This window comes from Saccostrea cucullata, unplaced genomic scaffold, assembly GCF_032062105.1.
Source record: "Saccostrea cucullata isolate Sc308-1 unplaced genomic scaffold, CSIRO_AGI_Scuc_v1 ctg344, whole genome shotgun sequence".
NCBI lineage: Eukaryota > Metazoa > Mollusca > Bivalvia > Ostreida > Ostreidae > Saccostrea > Saccostrea cuccullata.
Window position 1 is genome coordinate 177580 of NW_026933830.1, and position 26517 is coordinate 204096.

At 35.8% G+C, this 26517-nt stretch overlaps 1 protein-coding gene across 1 annotated transcript in view; it reads left to right on the forward strand.

Annotated features, from left to right (window-relative positions):
• The window catches only part of LOC134239404 (nucleolar and coiled-body phosphoprotein 1-like), a 46021-nt gene extending 23877 nt beyond the window's left edge, over positions 1-22144 (forward strand). The window contains exons 12-26 of the mRNA XM_062721578.1: positions 5559-5691; positions 8948-9064; positions 10045-10070; positions 10209-10341; positions 10639-10725; positions 11911-12123; positions 14280-14341; positions 14674-14710; positions 15120-15323; positions 15660-15767; positions 16767-16907; positions 17103-17195; positions 17942-18049; positions 20379-20492; positions 21669-22144. Of these exons, the coding sequence (XP_062577562.1) occupies positions 5559-5691; positions 8948-9064; positions 10045-10070; positions 10209-10341; positions 10639-10725; positions 11911-12123; positions 14280-14341; positions 14674-14710; positions 15120-15323; positions 15660-15767; positions 16767-16907; positions 17103-17195; positions 17942-18049; positions 20379-20492; positions 21669-21770 (1678 nt within the window). The 3' untranslated portion in view covers positions 21771-22144. The remainder of the gene's footprint in view (positions 1-5558; positions 5692-8947; positions 9065-10044; positions 10071-10208; positions 10342-10638; positions 10726-11910; positions 12124-14279; positions 14342-14673; positions 14711-15119; positions 15324-15659; positions 15768-16766; positions 16908-17102; positions 17196-17941; positions 18050-20378; positions 20493-21668) is intronic.
• The last annotated feature ends 4373 nt before the right edge of the window (positions 22145-26517 follow it).

Here is a 26517-nt window from a genome sequence, read left to right on the forward strand (position 1 = left end):
AGGTGTCATTTCAGAGTAACTATAAGCCCTATGTTGACCAAACTTACATGGATGGTACATATTAGGATGCATACTACCAGACTTGCTTCGGATGCTGAATCTGACCTACATTTTCCGGTTGAGTGAACAGGTTAAAGTTTTTGGTGCAGATTTCATTTCGAAGATACTATGAGCCCTGTAATGACCAAACTTGCATGGATGGTACATCTTAGGGTGCATTCTACTAGACTTGCTTCGGATGCTGAATCTGACCTACATTTTCCGGTTGAGTGAACAGGTTAAAGTTTTTGGTGCAGGTTTCATTTCCAGGTTTCTATGAGACATATAATGACCAAACTTGCATGGATGGTACATCTTAGGATGCATATTACAAGACTTGCTTCGGATGCTGAATCTGACCTACATTTTCCAGTTGAGTGAACAGGTTAAAGTTTTTGGTGCAGGTTTCATTTCCAGGTTTCTATGAGACATATAATGACCAAACTTGCATGGATGGTACATCTTAGGATGCATATTACAAGACTTGCTTCGGATGCTGAATCTGACCTACATTTTCCGGTTGAGTGAACAGGTTAAAATTTTTGGTGCAGGTTTCATTTCCAAGGTACTATAAACCCTATAATGACTAAATTTGCCTGGATGGTACATCTTAGGATGCATACTACCAGACTTGCTTCGGATGCTGAATCCGACCTACATTTTCTGGACGAGTAAACAGGTTAAAGTTTATGGTGCAGGATTCATTTCTAAGTAACTTTGAGCCCTATAATGACCAAACTTGCATGGATGGTACATCTAAGGGTGCATTCTACTAGGCTGGCTTCAGAAGCTGAATCTGACCTACATTTTCCAGATTAGTGAAAAGGTTAGTTTTTTATACAGGTTTCATTTCCAAGTAACTTTGAGCTCTATGTTGAACAAACTTGCATGGATGATACATCTTAGGATGCATATTAATGGACTTGCTTCAGATGCTGAATTCGACATAGGTACATTTTCCAGATAATAGACCTCGTAAAAGTTATGGGTGCAGGTCTATCACCAAGAAACTATAAGGCTTATATAAACCAAAGTTGCACAAATGATGCATCAAGGGATGAAAACTCTCAATCTTGCTTCAGATGCTGGATTTTAATTACATTTTCATGATGAAGAACTAGTTTTAAGTTTTTATATAGGTCTGTTCCAAAGTATCAAAATTGCATAAATTTGGATGTACACTTTTTGTTGGTTAATTGTGTGACTTAATTTGCCTTACTTAAAGACAACATTCGTTGAGGTGAGCTCTGTAATCTCTGATTACCTATGTTTTTTAATTTTAATTTCTGAATTTTCCTTAACATAAAGATAATTTTTTTAATCACAGATATACTTTCCATTTCTGGTCAAAATTTCTGCTTTATCCATTGCTTAACAGCGTGTAAACATCGTAGGTAATGTCCTCGAATGTATTTTCAAACGAAGTAGCCAAAATCTCATTGTAAATGGCTACTGGAAGTGATATTTGAATACTAAACTACGAAACAAATGAGGTCGGAATTTTTTTTCCCGGATTGGTCTCCGCAACACCAACTTTTTATTTTATCAAAAATACAATAAAATCGGCAATGCGGCTACCTCAAAACAGATGCGCGCGGGCCTGAGAACCAAGATTTCAATTTTATATTAAATAAATACTTGGAGTAACATTATTTAAAGTTGAATACATATTACAACCAATTTCAGAGAATAAAAATTAAGAATTGACCAGTAGATATTATCATTTTATTGAGCAAATGGCTTTAAAAAGGTGTTAAACCTGCTTCAAAAAAAAAAAAAAAAAAAGCCTGCCTGTCGTATTGAATTCTGATTTTTTTGGCCTGAGAAACTATTGATTAATTTTTTTGGCCTAATTGGTCAATTTTTGGGATATTACATGTATTTGTTGTTTAAACACCATGCCATTACCAAGTCTGTCCTGCATTTCTTTGATTATTTTAATTAAGTCATTGATTAGTAAACTGATTATAATGTGAATCTTCCCCTCTCTATCCGTTATAATTACAATGTACTTATCAAATTGTTATACCCCACACAACAAGTTGCCTGAGGTATAATGTTTTTGACCAGTCCGTCAGTCAGTCTGTCAGTCCTGTTTTTTGTCAGTGCAACTCCTCATAAAACGCTGCACAGAATTTCATGAAACTTTGCAGATATTTAGGACACAATGTTTAGAAGTGCATATTAGCAAGAAATTCCAATTCCTTTATTTTTTCCGGTAATTTCCACACTTTTCGACTTAGATTTTTGGCTATATCTTGAATATAGAGATGAACAGTTTGTCAGCACAACTCCTCATAAACTGCTGCACACAATTTTGTCAAACTTTGCAGATACTTAGGACACAATATGTAAATGTGCATATTACCAGGAAATACCCATTCCTTTATTTTTTCCAGGAATTTCAGCACTTCAAGTTTTGGGGGAGCATGGGGTATGTGAGCTTGCTCTGTTACAACGCGAAATGTAATAACAACGCGAAATGTAATAAACCTGGATTAACACGATTTTTAGATTATTACATTTTGCGTTATTACATTTTGCGTCCAGATCAACGCAATATGTAATAACGTCCTTTTTCGTTGTTACATTTTGCGTTATTTTATTTTTTGCACTGAAGACAATGCAAAATGTAATAAACAATATGTAATAAAACAAAACATAATCAATTTATTTGACTGCGTTTAACAAAAAAGATCATAAAATTGATTCAAATATATACATGTAACCAACTTGGGAAACACGCTGTTAAAATATTTAGAACTAAAACAATGAGACCAACGTTAGGGCTTTTACGGACATGAATACATCTAAATGTATCGTTTTTCTGACTCAGATTTTAGTTATATTGAATACACTGTACTTATTTATACAGAATTAATTTAACTTTGATTGGCATATTTTTGATAGTCTTATTCAATTTCTAACCAATTACACATATTTAATTACCAAAGATTGACCATAGGTTCATTAAAAGCTCTTGATATGCATATTCAGCATGTATATATTGGTTAACAAATTAGAAGTGTATGTGTGTGTCAAGCGAGGAGGGGCAGGGATAGGGTGGGGTGTTTACCTCGTATGTTTATTATTGCATTATTGTGGACATGCAGAAACAATCCATTTTATTATAGGATGGAAAGAAAGAGAGAGAGATAGAATTTTGTTTTTACTTGTCTGCAATGCTAAAGATTTGCATGGAACAGTATGGTATCATTATTGACAATAAACGCCTTCCCGCTATAATTTACACCTGCCAGTACAAATGAATAGTTTTATTTGGATTCATTGCATTTGTCTATAAAAAAAACAAAAGCACACTGGTCAATACCCCCAAACAACCCTGCCCACAGATGCACGTTTCTAATTTACAACACCTATAATTTGAAAACATTTATTTACTAGCAACTGATTTTAAATACATGTAGCTAATTAAATCAAAATATTATAAAATTTATTAACTGTATGAAATTGTGTATATCTATTTTTTAGCTCTACTGGTCAGAGACCAGAAGAGCTTATGCGATAGTAATGCGTCCGTCGTCCGTCCGTCCGTCTGTCTGTCTGTCCGTCTGTCTGTCTGTAAACAATTTTTCAAAATGCTACTCCTCCTACAGTTTTGGTCTGATTTCAATATAACTTGGCACACAAGAAGACTACACTAAGATACACAATTCTGTGTATCGGTTTTTGATTTCGATGAACGGTGTTGCCATGGTTACTAAAAATAGAAATTTCTGTGAAATTCTTTCAAAATGCTACTCCTCCTACAGTTTTAGTCTGATTTCAATATAACTTGGCACACAAGTAGACTACACTAGGATACATAATTCTGTGTATCGGTTTTTGATTTCGATGAACGGTGTTGCCGTGGTTACTAAAAATAGAAATTTCTGTGAAATTCTTTCAAAATGCTACTCCTTCTACAGTTTTAGTCTGATTTCAATATAACTTGGCACACAAGTAGACTACAATAAGATACATAATTCTGTATATCAGTTTTTGATTTCAATGAACGGTGTTGCCGTGGTTACTAAAAATAGAAAATTCTGTGAAATTCTTTCAAAATGCTACTCCTCCTACAGTTTTAGTCTGATTTCTATATAATTTGGCACACAAGTAGACTACACTAAGATACACAATTCTGAGTATCGGTTTTTGATTTCGATGAATGGTGTTGCCGTGGTTACTAAAAATAGAAATTTCTGTGAAATTCTTTCAAAATGCTACTCCTTCTACAGTTTTAGTCTGATTTCAATATAACTTGGCACACAAGTAGACTACAATAAGATACATAATTCTGTGTATCAGTTTTTGATTTCGATGAACGGTGTTGCCGTGGTTACTAAAAATAGAAATTTCTGTGAAATTCTTTCAAAATGCTACTCCAAATACAATTTTAGTCTGATTATAATATAAATGTGGCATGCAAGTAGACTGCACTAAGAACATAAAGAGACTTAATCAAGGATCATTATTCTATTTATTGCTGTTGAAAAGTTTCAATTTCCAACTGCTTAAGTACTTTTCTCTTCCTTTGCTATAAGTACAAACCAGTAGAGCTTCAGTCTCGACAGAGACTTCTGGTTTCCTTTTGTTTTATTTTCTTTTCATCGGCCACTACACTATTGAAAATAGTAGTCAATCTGGCTGACGAAAAAAGTGTGTTATTACATTTTGCGTTCCTGCCTTTTTCTTAAACTCGACGCAAAATGTAACAACGCAAAATGTAATAATCCAAAAATTGTGTTATTACATTTTGCGTTATTACATTTTGCATTGATCTCGACGCAAAATGTAATAACGCGAAATGTAATAATCCTCAAAAGTGTGTTGTTACATTTTGCATTATTACATTCTGCATTGATTTCAACGCAAAATGTAATAACGCAAAATGTAATAATCCAGGTTTATTACATTTTGCGTTGTTATTACATTTCGCATTGTAACATTGCTCACTTTTTCTTTCATTTTATAAAAAAAAAAACAACATTGTAAATTAAGCCAGAGTTTAGACTTCATATTGAATATAGTGAAAACGCAGAATGAGTTGGACATTTCTTCTGATTTTTTAAAAAATGTATCTGAGACTTGCATGTCTTATGGGTTCTTGTATAATATAAACAGTGTTCTGATAAATATGAACATATTATTTCTACTTGTAACATCTTCTTAACCTTGTTTATTTAAGGAGAGCTTACAATGTTGAAAAGTGCACAAAAGTTTTGATTCGATTAACCGATTAATCGGTCAGAAGGTCATGCGGATAACCGATTGGCAATTCTGTATTCGATTGCCATCCCTAGATTTTACAATATATTTATGTATATGAAATGAATTAATCTTTAAGTTTTATTAACTACTTTATTGTAGCAATTTTAAAGTACATGAACGTTACAGCATGAGCAGTTATGATTTAATTATTTAAAAAATAAAAGTACTTGTATGTTTCAGACTGTTAACAAATGCTTATAATTTAAATTATACATATCAAAAATAAAAGTACTTTTATGTTTCAGAGCCAACAGTTATAACCTGTATACCAAGCGCCGTTTGGAGGAAACGCCCAGGCCAACATTCAAGGAGATCGCAGAAGGGTGGAAGACGCTATCAGAGGGGGAGAAACAGGCATTTGCTCTGGAGGCAGAGAAGGTAAGATCAGGGCTGTCGTAAAACAGAGAAGGTAAAATCAGGGCTGTCGTAAAACAGAGATGGTAAAATCAGGGCTGTCGTAAAACAGAGATGGTAAAATCAGGGCTGTCATAAAACAGAGATGGTAAAATCAGGGCTGTCATAAAACAGAGAAGGTAAGATCAGGGTGTAGTAAAACAGAGAAGGTAAAATCAGGGTGTAGTAAAACAGAGAAGGTAAAATCAGGGCTGTCATAAAACAGAGAAGGTAAAATCAGGGCTGTCGTAAAACAGAGAAGGTAAGATCAGGGCTGTCGTAAAACAGAGAAGGTAAAATCAGGGCTGTCGTAAAACAGAGAAGGTAAAATCAGGGCTGTCGTAAAACAGAGAAGGTAAAATCAGGGCTGTCGTAAAACAGAGAAGGTAAAATCAGGGCTGTCGTAAAACAGAGAAGGTAAAATCAGGGCTGTCGTAAAACAGAGAAGGTAAAATCAGGGCTGTCGTAAAACAGAGAAGGTAAAATCAGGGCTGTCGTAAAACAGAGAAGGTAAAACAGAGAAGGTAAAATCAGAGAAGATAAAATTAGGGCTGTCGTAAAACAGAGAAGGTAAAATCAGGGCTGTCATAATACAGAGAAGGTAAAACAGAGAAGGTAAAATCAGGGCTGTCGTAACACAGAGAAGGTAAAATCAGGGCTGTCGTAAAACAGAGAAGGTAAGATCAGGGCTGTCGTAAAACAGAGAAGGTAAAATCAGGGCTGTCGTAAAACAGAGAAGATAAAATCAGGGCTGTCGTAAAACAGAGAAGGTAAAATCAGGGCTGTCGTAAAACAGAAAGTAAAATCAGAGCTGTCGTAAAACAGAGAAGGTAAAATCAGAGCTGTTGTAAAACAGAGAAGGTAAAGTCAGGGCTGTCGTAATACAGAGAAGGTAAAACAGAGAAGGTAAAATCAGAGAAGATAAAATTAGGGCTGTCGTAAAACAGAGAAGGTAAAATCAGGGCTGTCGTAATACAGAGAAGGTAAAACAGAGAAGGTAAAATCAGGGCTGTCGTAACACAGAGAAGGTAAAATCAGGGCTGTCGTAAAACAGAGAAGGTAAAATCAGGGCTGTCATAAAACAGAGAAGGTAAAGTCAGGGCTGTCGTAAAACAGAGAAGGTAAAATCAGGGCTGTCATAAAACAGAGAAGGTAAAGTCAGGGCTGTCGTAAAACAGAGAAGGTAAAATCAGGGCTGTCGTAAAACAGAGAAGGTAAAATCAGGGCTGTCGTAAAACAGAGAAGGTAAAATCAGGGCTGTCGTAAAACAGAGAAGGTAAAATCAGGGCTGTCATAAAACAGAGAAGGTAAAATCAGGGCTGTCGTAATACAGAGAAGGTAAAATCAGAGCTGTTGTAAAACAGAGAAGGTAAAATCAGAGAAGATAAAATTAGGGCTGTCGTAAAACACAGAAGGTAAAATCAGGGCTGTCGTAAAACACAGAAGGTAAAATCAGGGCTGTCGTAAAACAGAGAAGGTAAAATCAGGGCTGTCGTAAAACAGAGAAGACAAAATCAGGGCTGTCATAAAACAGAGAAGGTAAAATCTGGGCTGTCGTAAAACAGAGAAGGTAAAATCAGGGCTGTCGTAAAACAGAGAAGGTAAAATCAGGACTGTCTTAAAACAGAGAAGATAAAATTAGGGCTGTCGTAAAACAGAGAAGGTAAAATCAGGGCTGTTGTAAAACAGAGAAGGTAAAATCAGAGAAGATAAAATTAGGGCTGTCGTAAAACACAGAAGGTAAAATCAGAGCTGTCGTAAAACAGAGAAGGTAAAATCAGGGCTGTCGTAAAACAGAGAAGGTAAAATCAGGGCTGTCGTAAAACAGAGAAGGTAAAATCAGGGCTGTCGTAAAACAGAGAAGGTAAAGTCAGGGCTGTCGTAAAACAGAGAAGGTAAAATCAGGGCTGTTATAAAACAGAGAAGGTAAAGTCAGGGCTGTCGTAAAACAGAGAAGGTAAAATCAGGGCTGTCATAAAACAGAGAAGGTAAAATCAGGGCTGTCGTAAAACAGAGAAGGTAAAATCAGGGCTGTCGTAAAACAGAGAAGGTAAAATCAGGGCTGTCATAAAACAGAGAAGGTAAAATCAGAGAAGATAAAATTAGGGCTGTCGTAAAACAGAGAAGGTAAAATCAGGGCTGTCGTAATACAGAGAAGGTAAAATCAGAGCTGTCGTAAAGCAGAGAAGGTAAAATCAGGGCTGTCGTAAAACAGAGAAGGTAAAAATCAGGGCTGTCGTAAAACAGAGAAGGTAAAATCAGAGAAGATAAAATTAGGGCTGTCGTAAAACAGAGAAGGTAAAATCAGGGCTGTCATAATACAGAGAAGGTAAAATCAGGGCTGTCGTAAAACAGAGAAGGTAAAATCAGGGCTGTCATAAAACAGAGAAGGTAAAATCAGAGAAGATAAAATTAGGGCTGTCGTAAAACAGAGAAGGTAAAATCAGGGCTGTCGTAATACAGAGAAGGTAAAATCAGAGCTGTCGTAAAGCAGAGAAGGTAAAACCAGGGCTGTCGTAAAACAGAGAAGGTAAAATCAGGGCTATCGTAAAACAGAGAAGGTAAAATCAGAGAAGATAAAATTAGGGCTGTCGTAAAACAGAGAAGATAAAATTAGGGCTGTCGTAAAACAGAGAAGGTAAAATCAGGGCTGTCGTAAAACAGAGAAGGTAAAATCAGGGCTGTTGTAAAACAGAGAAGGTAAAATCAGAGAAGATAAAATTAGGGCTGTTGTAAAACAGAGAAGGTAAATTCAGGGCTGTCGTAATACAGAGAAGGTAAAATCAGAGCTGTCGTAAAACAGAGAAGGTAAAATCAGGGCTGTCGTAAAACAGAGAAGGTAAAATCAGGGCTGTCGTAAAACAGAGAAGGTAAAATCAGGGCTGCCGTAAAACAGAGAAGGTAAATCAGAGAAGATAAAATTAGGCCTGTCGTAAAACAGAGAAGGTAAAAATCAGGGCTGTCGTAAAACAGAGAAGGTAAAATCAGGGCTGTAGTAAAACAGAGAAAGTAAAATCAGGGCTGTCTTAAAACATACACAGCTTATATTGTGGTGTACTAACCAGTCAATATCTACATCCTTTGAAAATACAGTGTATTAATTGTACATCAAGTGAAGCATTTATCATCTTTGTGAAACTTAATATTCTACAGAGGTAGAAAATATCCAAATAACAAACATTTCTACTATTTATTTATAGAATGTTTTGATATTTGTCTACACTGGTTTCATTTATTCCAGCTGAACCAGGAGGCAGAGAGAAACTTGGAGAGGTTCCTGAAAACTCTGCCTCCAGAGAAAAAACAACAGTTTTTATCTGCCAAGAGTGTTAAATCAGCTAAAAAAGCCATCTCTGAGGTAATATTACCAGCAGCAGTAAAATGTAGGAGTGGTGTGGCAGCAGCAGTTGCATACACAAGTCATTTGTCAATTTTATAGCATTTTTATATCACTTCAACAAAGTTTGGGAAGCTTATGTGATACCCTTGGCGTCGGCGTCGGCATCCCAGGTTAAGGTTTTTGGGGCATTTTTCTTTTTATGTACTTTTGTGGCCTATTTTTATCAGACATGCATGGAAGATGCTTCTAGTGTGTTTTATGGTACCAGACATGGTTCAGATACTCTAAATTTCAGCAAAGGAATGACCAAGTTAATGTTTCTGTAGCAGATAAACATTTTTGGTGCAGTTTTTGTGTAGGTCTCACTTCCAAGTAACTATGAGCCCTATGATGACCTAAGTTGCATGGATGATACACTTCCAGGCGTATTGCTTCAGATGCTGGATCTGATCCTCATTTTCCAGACGAACAAGCAGGTTAATGTTTTTTTGGTGCATGTCTCACTTGCAGGGGTGTTACATCTAAGGATGCATACTACCAGGCTTGCTTCAGATGCTGTATCTAATGTAAATTTTACAGATGTGTGAACAGGTTCAAGTTTTTGGTGCAGATGTGATTTCCCAGGGAATTATAAGCCTTATAATGACCAGGCTTGCTTCAGATGCTGGATCTAATTTACATTTTTCGGATGAGTGAACAGGTTAAAGATTTTTCTACAGGTTTCATTTCCCAAGTAAATATAAACAGTATGTTGACAAAACTTGCATGGGTGATACATCTAAGGATGCATACTACCAGGCTTGCTTCAGATGCTGGATCTGACTTCAATTTTACAGATGAGTGAACAGGTCAAAGTTTTATGATCCTAAAGCTAATGATCCTGACTGACTTTGTTGAGGGTTTTTTCTGTTTTCTATCTTGATAAAAACAAAACAAAACAAAACAATACCATAAATATCTTCATTGTAATTGAGAAGAGCTTTTTTTTTTATTTTCAGTTTGATGATGCTCCAAAGATACACCAGTAAGTGTACACATCTCTTGATTTAAATCAGGTTTTCTTGTTACATCATTGTGAATTAAAATTTGATCATCTCTGACATCTGATAGAAATTAATCAGGATAAAAACTAGTGAGTAAATTTATATCTTCTGTGTTGCAGAGCAAATGGCTATAATATTTTCACCAAAGCAAATAGAGACGAAGACCCGAAAATAAGTTTTAAAGAAATTGCGGAAAAGTGGAAACAGCTTTCAGAGGGAGAACGGAAAACATATACAGAGGAAGCTAAGAAGGTAATCAAGCTAGCTCATAAAATCAGAGCGAGAATGGCAGAAATAAACAGAGGAAGCCAAGAAGGTAATGAATCTTACTTATTAAATCAGAGTCAGAATGGCAGAAATATACAGAGGAAGACAAGAAAGTAAACAAGCTAGCTCGTTCAATCTTTTGTAACATACAGGTATTGCTATTGCATGTGATGAGGATTCATGAGCACTATACGTTACAGACCAATAATTTGACTTCATCAAGTTTGGTTTATGTATTGGGATTAAGATCTACTTGTATTGTTTGTTTTGTTTTTTTTTTAGGTCAATGAGCAGTCCAGACTGGAATTCGAAACATACAGACAAAATCTGACACCAGAGAAGCAGGCCAGATTCAACAAAGAGTTTGAGGTAAGACTGTAGGGTAAAAGACTGATAGGGACACAAGCTGTAACTGATAAAGATACAAGCTGTCAATGATGAGGACACAAGCTGTTACTGATAGGGACACAAGCTGTTAGTGATAGAGACAAGCTTTTACTGATAGGGACACAAGCTGTTACTGATAGAGACACAGGCTATTAATGATAGGGAAATAAGCTGTTACTGATAGGTACACAAGCTGTTACTGATAGGGACACAAGCTGTTACTGATGGAGACACAAGCTGTCACTGATAGGGACACAAGCTGTTACTAATAGGGACACAAGCTGTTACTAATAGAGACACAAGCTGTTACTGATAGGGGCACAAGCTGTTACTCTGTTACTGATAGGGACACAATCTGTTACTGATAAAGACACAAGCTGTTACTGATAGGGACACAAGCTGTTACTGATAGGGACACAACCTATTACTGATCGGGGCACTAGCTATTACTGATAGGGGAACAAGCTGTTACTGATAAAGACACAGTATGTTACTGATAAAGACACAATATGTTACTGATAGGTACACAAGCTGTTACTGATAGGGACACAAGCTGTTACTGATAGGGACACAAGCTGTTACTGATAGGAACACAAGCTGTTACTGATAGGTACACAAGCTGTTACTGATAGAGACACAAGCTGTTACTGATAGGGACACAAGCTGTTAAAAATTATTATTTAAACAGCACACAAAATGTTGTATCCATTGGGATGTCAATGAGTAAGGCAATCCTAGGGTGAGTTGTTTTCAGGGGATAGAGGTTGCAATGTCTGTACCCTTATACATTCAGTGTGATAGATTAAAGAATAGAAAACATTCAGATGAATTATAAGGTCTTTGAACTTTGATCATATTCATCTTAACCTACTGTGAAATCACAAATTTTCGTGAAGGTCTAAATTTTGTTGTTTTTGAGGTATGATGAGACCAACGAATTCATGTCCATCACGGAATGTAAAATCTTACATACAAGGTAATCATTAATTTTTGATCCACGAAATCAAATCCCCACAAACCAAGAGATTTTCTCCAAACCACAAAAATTTGACCCCACGAATATATGTGATTTTAGAGTATATATATAAAGAGGGTAAGTGTATTACACACACTGATTCACCATATTCAGCAATCTGATGTATTCTATACTTTTTTTTTCATAAACAGAAAAACATCAAAAGAGTCAGTGAAAGTCAGAGGCCTAAGATTCCCAAGCCAAAGCCACCCCCCAAACTTAAAGAGAGGGAATTAAAGAAGGCCGAGATTCAGTACATGAAGGAGGAGAAGGCAGAGGCAGTGAGAGAGAACCCAGACACGGATGAGGACGATATTATGTTAAGATTGTCTGAGGCATTCCGCTCCCTACCGTATAAAGAACAGGTGAGTGTGAGGCATTCTGTAGCTTATAATACTAAGAACAGATGAGTGTGAGGCGTTCTGTAGCTTATAATACTAAGAACAGGTGAGTGTGAGGTGTTCTGTAGCTTATAATACAAAGAACAGGTGAGTGTGAGGCGTTCTGTAGCTTAAAATACAAAGAACAGGTGAGTGTGAGGCATTCTGTAGCTTATAATACTAAGAACAGGTGAGTGTGAGGCATTCTGTAGCTTATAATACAAAGAACAGGTGAGTGTGAGGTGTTCTATAGCTTATAATACAAAGAAGAGGTGAGTGTGAGGCGTTCCGCTCCCTTCCATACAAAGAACAGGTGAGTGTGAGGTGTTCTGTAGCTTATAATACAAAGAACAGGTGAGAGTGAGGTGTTCTGTAGCTTATAATACAAAGAACAGGTGAGTGTGAGGTGTTCTATAGCTTATAATACAAAGAACAGGTGAGTGTGAGGCGTTCCGCTCCCTACCGTACAAAGAACATGTGAGTGTGAGGTGTTCTGTAGCTTATAATACAAAGAACAGGTGAGAGTGAGGTGTTCTGTAGCTTATAATACAAAGAACAGGTGAGTGTGAGGTGTTCTATAGCTTATAATACAAAGAACAGGTGAGTGTGAGGCGTTCCGCTCCCTACCGTACAAAGAACATGTGAGTGTGAGGTGTTCTGTAGCTTATAATACTAAGAACAGGTGAGTGTGAGGTGTTCTATAGCTTATAATACAAAGAACAGGTGAGTGTGAGGTGTTCTATAGCTTATAATACAAAGAACAGGTGAGTGTGAGGCGTTCTGTAGCTTATAATACAAAGAACAGGTGAGTGTGAGGCGTTCTGTAGCTTATAATACAAAGAACAGGTGAGTGTGAGGCGTTCCACTCCCTACCGTACAAAGAACATGTGAGTGTGAACTTATAATACTAAGAACAGGTGAGTGTGAGGTGTTCTATAGCTTATAATACAAAGAACAGGTGAGTGTGAGGTGTTCTATAGCTTATAATACAAAGAACAGGTGAGTGTGAGGCGTTCCGCTCCCTACCGTACAAAGAACAGGTGAGTGTGAGGTGTTCTATAGCTTATAATACAAAGAACAGGTGAGTGTGAGGTGTTCTATAGCTTATAATACAAAGAACAGGTGAGTGTGAGGTGTTCCGCTCCCTTCCATACAAAGAACAGGTGAGTGTGAGGTGTTCTGTAGCTTATAATACAAAGAACAGGTGAGTGTGAGGCCTTTTGCTCCCTACCGTACAAAGAACAGGAGAGTGTGAGGTGTTCTGTAGCTTATATTACAAAGAACAGGTGAGTGTGTGAGGCGTTCTGTAGCTTATAATACAAAGAACAGGTGAGTGTGAGGTGTTCCGCTCCCTTCCATACAGAGTACAGGTGAGTGTGAGGTGTTCTATAGCTTATAATACAAAGAACAGGTGAGTGTGAGGTGTTCTGTAGCTTATAATACTAAGAACAGGTGAGTGTGAGGTGTTCTATAGCTTATAATACAAAGAACAGGTGAGTGTGAGGTGTTCTATAGCTTATAATACAAAGAACAGGTGAGTGTGAGGCGTTCCGCTCCCTTCCATACAAAGAACAGGTGAGTGTGAGGTGTTCCGCTCCCTTCCATACAAAGAACAGGTGAGTGTGAGGTGTTCTATAGCTTATAATACAAAGAACAGGTGAGTGTGAGGTGTTCTGTAGCTTATAATACTAAGAACAGGTGAGTGTGAGGCGTTCTGTAGCTTATAATACAAAGAACAGGTGAGTGTGAGGCGTTCTGTAGCTTATATTACAAAGAACAGGTGAGTGTGTGAGGCGTTCTGTAGCTTATATTACAAAGAACAGGTGAGTGTGTGAGGTGTTCTGTAGCTTATATTACAAAGAACAGGTGAGTGTGAGGTGTTCTGTAGCTTATAATACAAAGAACAGGTGAGTGTGAGGCGTTCTGTAGCTTTTATTACAAAGAACATTTACAGCTAAAGTAGTCTCAAAAAGTTTCAAAATAAGGTGTTAGGTCCACTCATTCTTTCTCCTGATATTATCTCGCCAGACTGTCTGTGTTCAGTTTAAACTCTGATCAGATTCAGCCCCTGTATCCCCGTGCCATAAGAATATGAAAAGACATGACTACCACTGTCTCAAATTGCTCATTGTTCATTGCAGGCAGAGTATCTCAGAAAATATGAGGCGGAAGCCAATGAGCAGAAGAAAATTACTGAGTTTTAGTAAGTATACATGTTATTATTTAATGTAAGTAATCTAAGGTTCTTAGATGTGTCCTGTGTAAAGCTCTAACAACCAGTTGATAAATCTATAATGTAATATTAGTTATAATAAATGCCTACACTACAGAAAATGTTTATACATCTAATATTTATATGCTAAGGAATGGAAAAAACATGGAAATTTTGAATAAGGTTAAGATGCTTTTCTTGCATTCTAAAAGGTTTATGATAATAGGACAATATTTTAAGGGTGTATCATGTGGGCCCTTTATTATCTGATTTTATGCCGTATATTTTACTTTTATTGACTTTTTCCTTTCATTTTTTGGCAGCAAGAGTAAGCACATTGACTCTCCAAACCCACCCAAGGTACTGATTTAAAAAAAATGGAAAAATATATTTACCATGTTTACTCTTTTATTAAATATATTTACCATTTTTACTCTTTTATCAAAGGATATGCTTATCAAACTTTGTCTTGGCAGTATCCTTTTTTTTTTTCAATAAAGTTCTTCTTTCATTAATCAATAGATTTACTAAGTTATCACAAATAAAATGCAATGAGTATGTAAATTAAAATTATAAAAACTACATTTTAAAATTAAAGCAAACTGCAGAATTTCAATAAAAGATGCAACAAAAAATAGGAGGGTATTCAAGAGAAAAGGCATCAAAACTTTATTAAATAATTGAGAAAATGTATTTAAAAAAAAAAAAAAAAAAATTATTAAAAAAAATTATTTGTACAAAGGTTAAAGCATGATTGTTCTTTTACCAGGAAAAGAAGCCTCATTCCTCAGGGAAAGCACTCAAGTCAGATGACTTGTCAGTGAAGAAGATCGTCAGAGAGGAGAGTGATTCGAGTTCTAGTTCTGACGACTCCTCAGAGGAGGAAGAAGTCACCGCGAAAAAACTATCACAGACATCACCGAAAAAATCAACTCCAGCCAAAAAATCCATACTGATGTCACCTAGTGTTAAGGTAAGAATCGAATCAAGGCCACACCAGGCCTTAAAGTAAGAACAAGGGCTGCTAGCTTGAATGTTTGTGCTTGTTGCAAATTAAAAATACATGACATCACACTTAAATCTTCAACATTCAAATTTGTTAGCACAAACTTTATTCATTGGGCTTTAAGCGAAATAATGGTAAACTGACGTGTTTTAAAGTTCTGAGGACCCTAGCTTTTATCACTGTACCTAAAATTACAGTATTCTTTAAAAGTAAAGATTTATTGTTTCCATCACTGTATAGAATGGTTGTTGCGGCAGCGTTTTTCTTTATTTTGAATTTCTTACTATTAGATTTTTTCTTTAGATGAATCGGAGGAAATCAGAGAGCAGCAGTTCTGAGTCAGACTCCGAGTCTTCAGATGATGACAAAGACAAGAAGAAGAGGGAGATGTCACCAGTCCTCCCTGTTATTGTATGTATAGCTCGTAGAAAGGAACATTTAGTTTTTCCTCTTGACCAATCATAGATTTGCTAACATTTTCTTTGACCAACCAGATTGCATATTATAAAGCATGTGTAACTGTGAATGTAAACATGGCAGATGCCAGTGCAGTTCCAAAGAGACTGAACTTCCTTCTTTAGTATATACAGTAGTTGAGTATTATTGTTTAGTAACATTGTTGTTCATTTTTAGCTCACCTCGACGAGTCGAGATGAGCTTATGCTATATCCCTGGCGTTGGCGTCGGCGTTCCAGGTTAAGTTTTAGGAGCAAGTCCATACCCAAGTAACTATAAGCCCTACCTGAACCAAACTTGCATGGATGATGCATCTAGGGGTGGACACTACCAGACTTGCTTCGTATGCTGGATCTGACCTATATTTTCATTCCCAAGTAACTATAAGCCCTACCTGAACCAAACTTGCATGGATGATGCATCTAGGGATGGACACTACCAGACTTGCTTCGGATGCTGGATCTGATCTATATTTTCCATACAAGAAACCAGGTTAAAGTTTTGGGTACAGATCAATCCCAATGAACTTGAAGTCCTTGTTTACACTATACATGTTTTTCATGCTACACGCGTAGAAATGTGTATATGCCATGTAAGGGGTTAAACACAACTTGCAAGAATATTGTTGTTGGGATAAATACTAAAAATTAAGAAAATATGATGTGAGATTTGCATTACTTACACTGATAACATTTGTCGAGGTGAGCTTCATAATCTTTGATTACCTATGCTTAAACAATTGTTAAGCTGTTACAAAATAATTATAATGTTTTGTTACACATGAGTATTAATATTGGATGCTGACAAGAGCTAAGGTATCAAACATTTTGTAAAATCCCTGCTTGAAGTTTGTTAGGTGCAACATGTAGCAACTAATAATTAGATAGGTGCTATTGCCCTTTAGACAGGTGCTATATAAAGCTTTACTTATACAACCCTTTTATCTAATTTCAGAAGCAGAGTCCACGACAACCAAGCAGCCCAGCAAATAGACAACCCAGCAGCCCAAGGAAGAGGAAACCTTCTACGTCCTCCTCTTCCTCCTCTTCTTCTTCTTCCAGTGAGGAGGATGAGGGAAGTAAAACAGTTGTGAAGGTAACACAGACATGTTTAATCAAAGTTTTCAGATTTAACAAAAATTTCAAAAGATTTCTTAAAGTTAAGATATGACATTAAATATATTAACGAAAAAACTGCCCCCTATTAGCAATTATAGAAGTATCTGGGGCGGTTAATAGGGATTTTACAGAATAAAGCCTTTATCTATATGACATGTTTATCTAATATCAGGGGAAGAGTCCACAAAAGCCCAGCACACCCAGGAAGAGGAAACCTTTTTCTTCTTCCAGTGAGGAGGATAAGGGAAACGAAACAGTTGTCAAGGTAACCAGACATGTTTAATCAAGGTTTTCAGACTTTACAAAAATTTCATTGAAGACCTGAGCAGACATATACAGTGGAGCCTCATTTATCCGGACGCTTTGGTTCCTAATCAATTTGTCCGGGTATGTGAAGCATCCGGATATCTGAATTACCAGTTAATCAAGACAATATATTAAGTTTTAAAAATTCCGTTCCCATGAAAAGTCGTCCGGATACTGAAGCATCTGGATATCTGAAGGTCCACTGTACTTAAGCTACATTGTCTATTGGACAGGTGCTATACCGGAAAATTCCTATTAAACACCTTCTAGGTCTTTTTCTATTGTCAGGAAATAAGGTCCCCATGTACAGTGAATAAAATCATCTAGCATTGAAAGTCCGCCATAATTTGACGAAAGTGAAAATGAAACTTGGTTATTGAGTAACTTGGTTATTGAGTAACTCATGCTTGAAGTATTCCTGAAAGTTTAAGATTTTTATAACAACCTTATCATAATGTATTTTTGAAAGTGAAAATTACCTACAAAATTCGTTCTCCTTATTTTATTCTATATTTATTATATATTAGGTATAAAGCCTTTATCTACCGGTATATGACACATTTATCAAATATCATGGGCAGAATATAGAGATTTTAAGGTATAAAGCCTTTATCTATATGACACGTTTATCTAATATCATGGGCAGAATATAGAGATTTTAAGGTATAAAGCCATTATCTATATGACACGTTTATCTAATATCAGGTGAATAGTCCACAAAAACCCAGCACACCCAGGAAGAGGAAACACTCTTCTTCCTCCTCCTCTTCTTCTTCCAGTGAGGAGGAAGAGGGAAATAAAACTGTTGTCAAGGTAACCAGACATGTTTAATCAAGGATTTCAGAATTACGAAAATTTTGTAAAAGACCAAGCCTACAAGTACATGTTAAGTGTGTAGGAAAAGAAGTACCGTAATTTTTGGGTTATAGGTCGATGGGGTATATAGGTCGAAAGGCTCATTTTCAGCCTTAATTTTTGAAAAATTCTAAGATAGGACGAACTTACTATATAGGACGAGGCTTTGTTTCCCGTTTTCTAAAGATTCTTACGCAGATACAACGTATCAGAACAGGTAAACCCCTAGAATTACCGGGGTTATTCCGTGACATAAACGTATCAAGAAATTAAACAGGTATTTTAATGAGTACAGAATTTAAATAAAGTTTTTTTTTTAAAAAAGTAGCTTAAACTTCTTTGAATTGTGTTACTACTTATCTTTTTCCAACTTGCCTGTTCAATGCCTCCGTAGTTTCACACCGTTGTTATAATAAATCAAAGGCATAAATAACACGTAAGTACATTATTATTTTACAGCTATAATATTCGGGAAATACCCGAGACCAAAGAATAGTAATTCCGATTTCAGAACAACTTCGACACATTCCTGTTTACTTTATTCAGACATTATTTACCGGTGGACGACAAATACTTCGATGTCCGCCATTTTTATTTTTCTTCTCCAGGGATTCGCTAAAACACGCAAATGACCATTGAATGTATATATCAAGCAACAGTAAAGAATTGAAATCATATTAACACTCTAATAAGTTTAATTTATAAATTTAATTGAGAGTACATTCAGAATTTGACTGTCAACATGAATTTCACGGCTTTGTTTGTTCAATGATGTGTAACACTAATACCCTATAATGGCACGTGGGTTTGTTATAATCATGCCCCGCAGGCATTTATACCAACTGAACACAGGTGTTACACCTTTGTGTACACAGTGTAAATCCCTTTATCTTTCAGACAATTAAATTCTGTTAGAAGCCAATCTTTGCATGCCGGTAATTCAATGTAAATTATATTTCTGTGACCCGTATTTATTGCTAATTCTTTGCTTAAGACAATAAAAAAATATTTTTAATATACTATTTCAATTTATCGCTACTAATAAATGGTAAAAACACTACAGTTGTGATCTTGAAAATTTTTCCGTATTTTAAATTTTGATACGGTTGCGGTTTTACTTTTAGTAAACGGTAGCGACTTCCTAACTTCACAAGATGTATACCGCATGATGTTAATGGATAATACGCTGAGGAATTATTTAACAGGTCCAGGAAAATCACTATATTTACCTATATAGCTAAATCTACCTATATAGCTTTATTTACCTATAAAAAAGCTATTTTAGAGTAAATTTTTGTTTTATAAAATGCAGACAAAAAGTCGCATTATGAGGCAGTATTAGTTTTCAACTTTAAAATGGACTGAAAACAATTCACCAAAGACCCACTCCTAAAAATGTTTCTCCTATTGTGCAATTGCAATCAAAGATCTAAAAGTTTTGGGGCTATGTGTAACAGTTAAACTGTGATTAAGCAGCTACTTTAACAAAGAAAAGCAGTTTTGGTCAACAAGATAATTGATTGGTAATAATTCAGCACAATGCAAGGTAATCACACTTAGTCATGCCTCACCGCACTTCCAGTGAGCCTTGAGTGAGGGACAGCTATCCAAACAATAGAAATGCATTTTTTGGCTAAAAAGTGTTTGAGGCAACGTTTTTCCTATCTATGCCCTAGGTTGTTTTTATCAAACCTTGTTAAAAAAATATCAGCCATTATTTTCATGCGACTTTTTGTCTGCTTTTCACAAAATAGAAACTTATTCTAAAATAGCTAAATAAAGCTATATTTTATAGGTAAATAAAGCTATATAGGTAGATTTAGCTATATAGGTAAATATAGTGATTTTCCTGGACCTGTTTAATAGATGAAGCAATGTTGTTTTCTTTTGTCATCAACGGATAATTAATGGAATTTATTTTGTAAGAAAGCTATAGAATAAATATTTTATTGTTTACCTGGGCATTAATTTTTCTGCGTAAAATAATGAAAAAAGTTATGAAAGTGGCACAGATTTGCTTTGAAATTGACGTAAATTTTATTGATTTTGGGGCATTTTTCGTAAACTTGAGCCTTAGAAAGGTCGAATTCGTATATTGGGCGACCCCAGCGGTTCTGAGAAAAAAAGTATCGACCTATAACCCGAAAATTACGGTATATTGATTTAAAAGAGGATAAATAGTCATTTGTATAATTCTTAGTTTTTAAGTAAATACACAATCTAGGGGCAACACAAACCAGTATTTATATTTCATTACCTCCCACTGCATATGTTGATCATTTTTCAGAAAAGTCCGAAGAAGATTGTATCACCTCGAAAGAAAATGTTCTCCTCTGTCTCTGAGGACGAAACTGACGACACCTCAGAGAACGACAAAAAGGATAAACAGGGCTCCCTGAAGGTAGATAACACTTCCAGTGTGAAGACTACCCCCTTCATCTAATCCTAATCCAAGGCTTGGGACTTTCAGAATTTTTATACCCCCCGCAAACGAAGTTTGGGGGGGTATATAGGAATCACCTTGTCCGTCTGTCCGTCTGTCTGTGCAAACGTGTCCGGTCCATATCTTTCTTATGGAGGGACATTAGAATCTACTACTCCACACAAAGATTGCCCATGACCTAAGGGTGTCATGACCTTGACCCAAGGTCATTTGGGGAAGTTCAAGGTCACTGGAAGAAAAAGTTCATAATTCGTGTCCGGTCCATATCTTTCTTAAGGATAAACTTGGTAGGTTTTCATTTCACACAAAGATTGCCCATGACCCAAGGGTATGTCATGACCTTGACCCAAGGTCATTTGGGGAAGTTCAAGGTCACAGGAAGAAAAAGTTCATAATTCTTTCCGGTCCATATCTTTTTTGTGGATAAACTTGGTAGGTTCTCATTTCACACAAAGATTGCCCATGACCCAAGGGTATGTCGTGACCTTGACCCAAGGTCATTTGGGGAATTTCAAGGTCACTGGAAGAAAAATTTCATAATTCATGTGTGATACATATCTTTATTATGGAAAAACTTACTTCTGAAAAAACCCGGCGGGGGGTATTTTGTCCCGTTTGGACAGTTCTAGTTTTTTCTACATGTATATTGGCCCCATATTTTGGAGATTTTTTTTTTTATTTTAAAGATCAAATCTGTTGCTGGTTTTAAATTTGTAAACAATTAATTTAATTCAATTGTAAAACATCTGCATAAAAATATCATTCAAAAAGTATTTTTTTTAAGTTTAATACATATTTTAGATTAAGGTGAGAAGAAAGTTATTCTTAAGGTTTCACTCTGTCAGTCCTTATTTGTAAATTTCTAAGATTACCCGCCGGGACATTTTTTTTCTTCACATAATGTTCCTGTATATATCAAGATAAAAATGTAGCCAATTGTAATCTGAATTGTTTGGAAAGTTTCTAACTCATACATTTGTAAAATTTGACTGAATAAATTTTGTAGAATTATCCTACATTGATTTCCATTGTACAGTAAATTTCATTCTTATTTCTTAAGAATTTTGGGACAGCTGTTTAGTTGGGTTTTTTTGTCTTGGTCCTCTCTTTATACTGAATTTCTCTCAATTCCAGTCTCCTTTTCCTCAGAAGATGAAAACAACAAGCAGCCTTAAGGCTCTCAAAAAGAAGAAGTCCAAGTCAAACTCTGGGAAGGGAATCCCCCAAACCTTATAGAATCATATGACACTGAGGCAGCCTCAATAAAGGAAGAGAAAGATCCTTAGAGAAACAAACATTGTGTGACTAATACCAGGGTTATGTGACACTGAAAACATTGTGTGACTAATACCAGGGTTATGTGACACTGAAAACATTGTGTGACTAATACCAGGGTTATGTGACACTGAAAACATTGTGTGACTAATACCAGGGTTATGTGACACTGAGGCAGCCTAGATGAAGGAGGGGAAGGACCCATAGAGAAACAAACATTGTGTGACTAGTACCGGGGTTATGTGACACTGAAAACATTGTGTGACTAATACCAGGGTTATGTGACACTGAAAACATTGTGTGACTAATACCAGGGTTATGTGACACTGAAAACATTGTGTGACTAATACCAGGGTTATGTGACACTGAAAACATTGTGTGACTAATACCAGGGTTATGTGACACTGAAAACATTGTGTGACTAATACCAGGGTTATGTGACACTGAGGCAACCTAGATGAAGGAGGGGAAGAACCCATAGAGAAACAAACACTGAGTGACTAGTACCAGGGTTATGTGACACTGAGGCAGCCTAGATGAAGGAGGGGAAGGACCCATAGAGAAACAAACACTGAGTGACTAGTACCAGGGTTATGTGACACTGAGCCAGCCTAGATAAAGGAGGGGACACATTGGGAGTGTAACAGTGAGGTCCACTTACAGACAAACTATCATGTCGGCTAGAATTAATACATGTATTTCAAATATATCTGTGACACATATATACATTCTGATATAAGATGCAATTTTAGCATTGCCTGTAGATTATTCCTTGGTTTTATATCTCCGTGTTTCATTTTATATAATCTGTTTGTTTGTCAAAGGAAAATTAAATTTCCTTTTATGTATTTTAATTTTTCCACATAGCAAAAATCAAAACACTTTTAAGTCATGTTCATAATTTACTATCTTGTAGATAAACCTTATTTTGGAGTAAATTTACCGTTTCTTAGATGATTAGGATTATATCGAGAGTGTTTATATATAATCATGATAATGCACAACATTGACATTTTTAAATAACTTTTTTTTTACTGATTTGGGTCTCTGTTAATTGCTGACAGAACAATGATGATGTGTTCAGATTATAAATGGCAGCTGGAGAGTGAATATTGTGTAATATATTGTAAATATTATATAGAAAGTTACAGATTTAGGTCACTCTGATCCTCAGATCACTACAGTATTGTAGGTAGAATTGTATGTAAACAGAGACCACAGTTGACACATTTATTGGGCTTTGATATTTTAGACAGATTTAGTACATGTACATGAAAATTTCCAGTGTAAGCAATATACAATTTTGTATAATTAATATATCTTTATATTATCACTTTTTGTATTCATATTTTTATTATCTATAATTAAGTAAGCTTTATGATTGAAGGATACATCCATTGTCATACTATCAAGATCATTATGCTGAACTCAGTATCAAGTGTAGCGAGATTCAGAGTTCTTCAGTGGAACATGAATGACTTTTACCTGTTGAATACAGTGAACAGATTTAGTGTTAGAAATGCAATATGTTCAATTGATTTTTAGCTCACCTCAACGAAGTTGGGGGGAGCTTATGTGATACCCTCGGCGTCGGCGTCCCAGGTTAAGGTTAAGTTTTTTGGAGCAGTTTTCTTTTTAATTACTTCTGAGTCCTATATTGATTAGACATGCATGGAATATGGTTCTAGTGTGTTTCATTGTACCAGACAGAGTTTCAGATGCTGCAATTTCAGCAAAGGAATGACCAGGTTAATGTTTTTGGAGCAGGTTAACATTTTTGGTGCAGTTTTTGGTGTAGGTTTCATTTCCAAGTAACTATAAGCCCTATGTTGACCAAACTTGCATGGATGATACATCTAAGGATGCATACTACCGGCCTTGCTACGGATGCTGAATCTAACCTACATTTTCCGGTTGAGTGAACAGGTTAAAGTTTTTGGTGCAGGTTTCATTTCCAAGTAACTATAAGCCCTATGTCGACCAAACTTGCATGGATGATACATCTAAGGATGCATACTACCGGGCTTGCTTCGGATGCTGAATCTGACCTACATTTTCCGGTTGAGTGAACAAGTTAAAGTTTTTGGTGCAGATTTCATTTCCAAGTAACTATAAGCCCTATGTTGACCAAACTTGCATGGATGATACATCTAAGGATGCATACTACTGGGCTTGCTACGGATGCTGAACCTGACCTACATTTTCCAGTTGAGCTAACAGGTTAATGTTTTTGGTGCAGGTTTCATTTGCAAGTAACTTTCATGCCCTATGTTGACCAAACTTGCATGGATGATACATCTAAGGATGCACACTACCAGGCTTGCTTCGGATGCTGAATCTGACCTGCATTTTCCGGTTGAGTGAACAGGTAAAAGTTTTTGGTGCAGGTTTCATTTCCAAGGAAGTATGAGTTCTTTAATGACCAATCTTGCATAGATGATACATCTAAGGATGCATACTACCAAGCTTGCTTCGGATGCTGAATCTGACCTACTTTTTGTGGATGAGTGAAAATGTTAGTTTTTGATGCATGTTTCATTTCCAATAAACTATGAGCCCTATAATGAGCAAACTTGCATGGATGATACATCTAAGGATGCACACTAATGGACTTGCTTCGGATGCTGAATTCGACATACATTTTTCAGATAATAGACAAGGTGAAAGTTATGGTTGCAGGTCTATTTCCAAAAAACTATAAGGCTTATATAACATTGTATAAACCAAACTTGCACAAATGCTGCATCAAGAGATGAAAACTCTCAAATTTGCTTCAGATGCTGGAATTTGATTATATTTTTTCATGAAGAAGAACTAGTTTAAGTTTTTTTTGTAGGTCTATTTCAAAGTATCAGATCAAAATTGCTTAAATTTTTCATTTTTGGAATGTATACTTTTTGTTGGTTAATTGTGTGACTTTGCCTTACTTAAAGACAACATTCGTTGAGGTGAGCTCTGTAATCTCTGATTACCTATGTTTTATTTTTAGGGATGCAATATGTTCAAATGATTTTTTATTATTTTTAAGGATATTTGGTCCCTATTTTGAGTTTTTGATTTTTTAAGAGAGAATTTCTTTAAAAATAAAAACCAAGTCCTATAGATACAGCCTTGAATTTTTTTATCATCAGGAAGAGAACTGGGTGGCTTAATCTGTTATAACAATTAATGGACAACAGATTTAAGAGTTCATCAGCTACTAGTATATAACCTATATATGCTATTTTAACTATGGACAACAGATTTTAGAGTCCATCAGTTATACACCCAATACTTATTTTCATGGAATTGAGGCAGATTTTATCACCCATGTGGTGCAGTGGTTAGAGCATCTGTCTTGGGGTTCAAAACCCACAGTGGGACATGGAGACCAGTTCTTTGGATGAGACCGTATAATTCGAGGTCCCGGTCGCAGTTCGTGCTGGCACGAAAAAGATCCGTCACTGCTCAATGGCTGTATGTGCCTAGTATAGGACAAAATTTGCAGCTCTCCACTGGCAAGTGGCGGCTTATACATATGACTGAAAAATTATGAAGAGGGACATTAAAGGTACTTGGACACATATTTGAAGTTAATATTTTCTGTATAATATCACGAATTATATATTTTAAAAGTATTTCACACAAAAATTAATTAAAAATCTTATTTCATTTAAAAGTTATTAAAACTTCAAATTTTTCTGGCGGGTTTGATTGACACATCCTTGCACTTTCACAAATTATAACTTTATTCTTAATTCTTAGGAAAAGTGGCAATCTTGTTGTGTATTAATGAGAAATATTAAAACTTTAATCCAGAAAAATAATTTTGTTCAGAGTAGAAATGTTAGAAAGCAAAACTCCTTCACAAGTATCGTCATTCCGAGCTAAGTGTTGTGTACAAAGTTTAGCAAATGGAGCGCACTCGTGTTATGTATACTATTGTTGATGTTTACGATTCACCTGGTGCGTTCAATCATCAAAGAGTGCTCACCACAACTGCACGGACTGACAGTATATTATGTGTTCGTTTTGCTTTTGAACATGTCTACTCTGAATTTTCTGGGTTATAGTTTTAATATTTTTCATTTATACACAATAAGACTTTATGCTACTTTTCTTAAGTATTAAGAATAAAATTAAAGTTTGTGAAAGTGCAAGGATGTGTCAATCAAACCCGCCAAAAAAATTGAAGTTTTAATAACTTTTAGATGAAATAAGATTTTTAATTAATTTTTGTGTGAAATGCTATCAAAATATATAAGTCGTAATATTATAGAGAAAATATTAACTTCAAATCTGTGTCCAATGCAAGTACCTTAAAATAACAATCAATAAATGTTGGTAGTTGTCGATCAGGATCAAGCCTAATATGTGCTTTATACAGTAATACTTTCCTGGGAAATATAATGGAATTAAGTGTAAAGTTTTATCATTTTTCAAGAGGTTTCAACATATTACAGATCCCCCATTTTTTAAACATTTCAATTATGATACCGTATGCCAACCCTTTCAATTTTTCAGATTAGGGACAGCCTATATTTCAGTGAAAGTAATGTATGGGTGAAGGAGATGATTTTATATTTCAAATTTCAATATATTTAATGATTCTTTAAACACGTTGGCATACCTATGTTATTAATTATTTTGAGCCCCCCCCCCTCCCCCCACCCCTCGTTCCACAGCCATGAATAAGAACAATTAAAACTTAAATTTATACTTCATATTG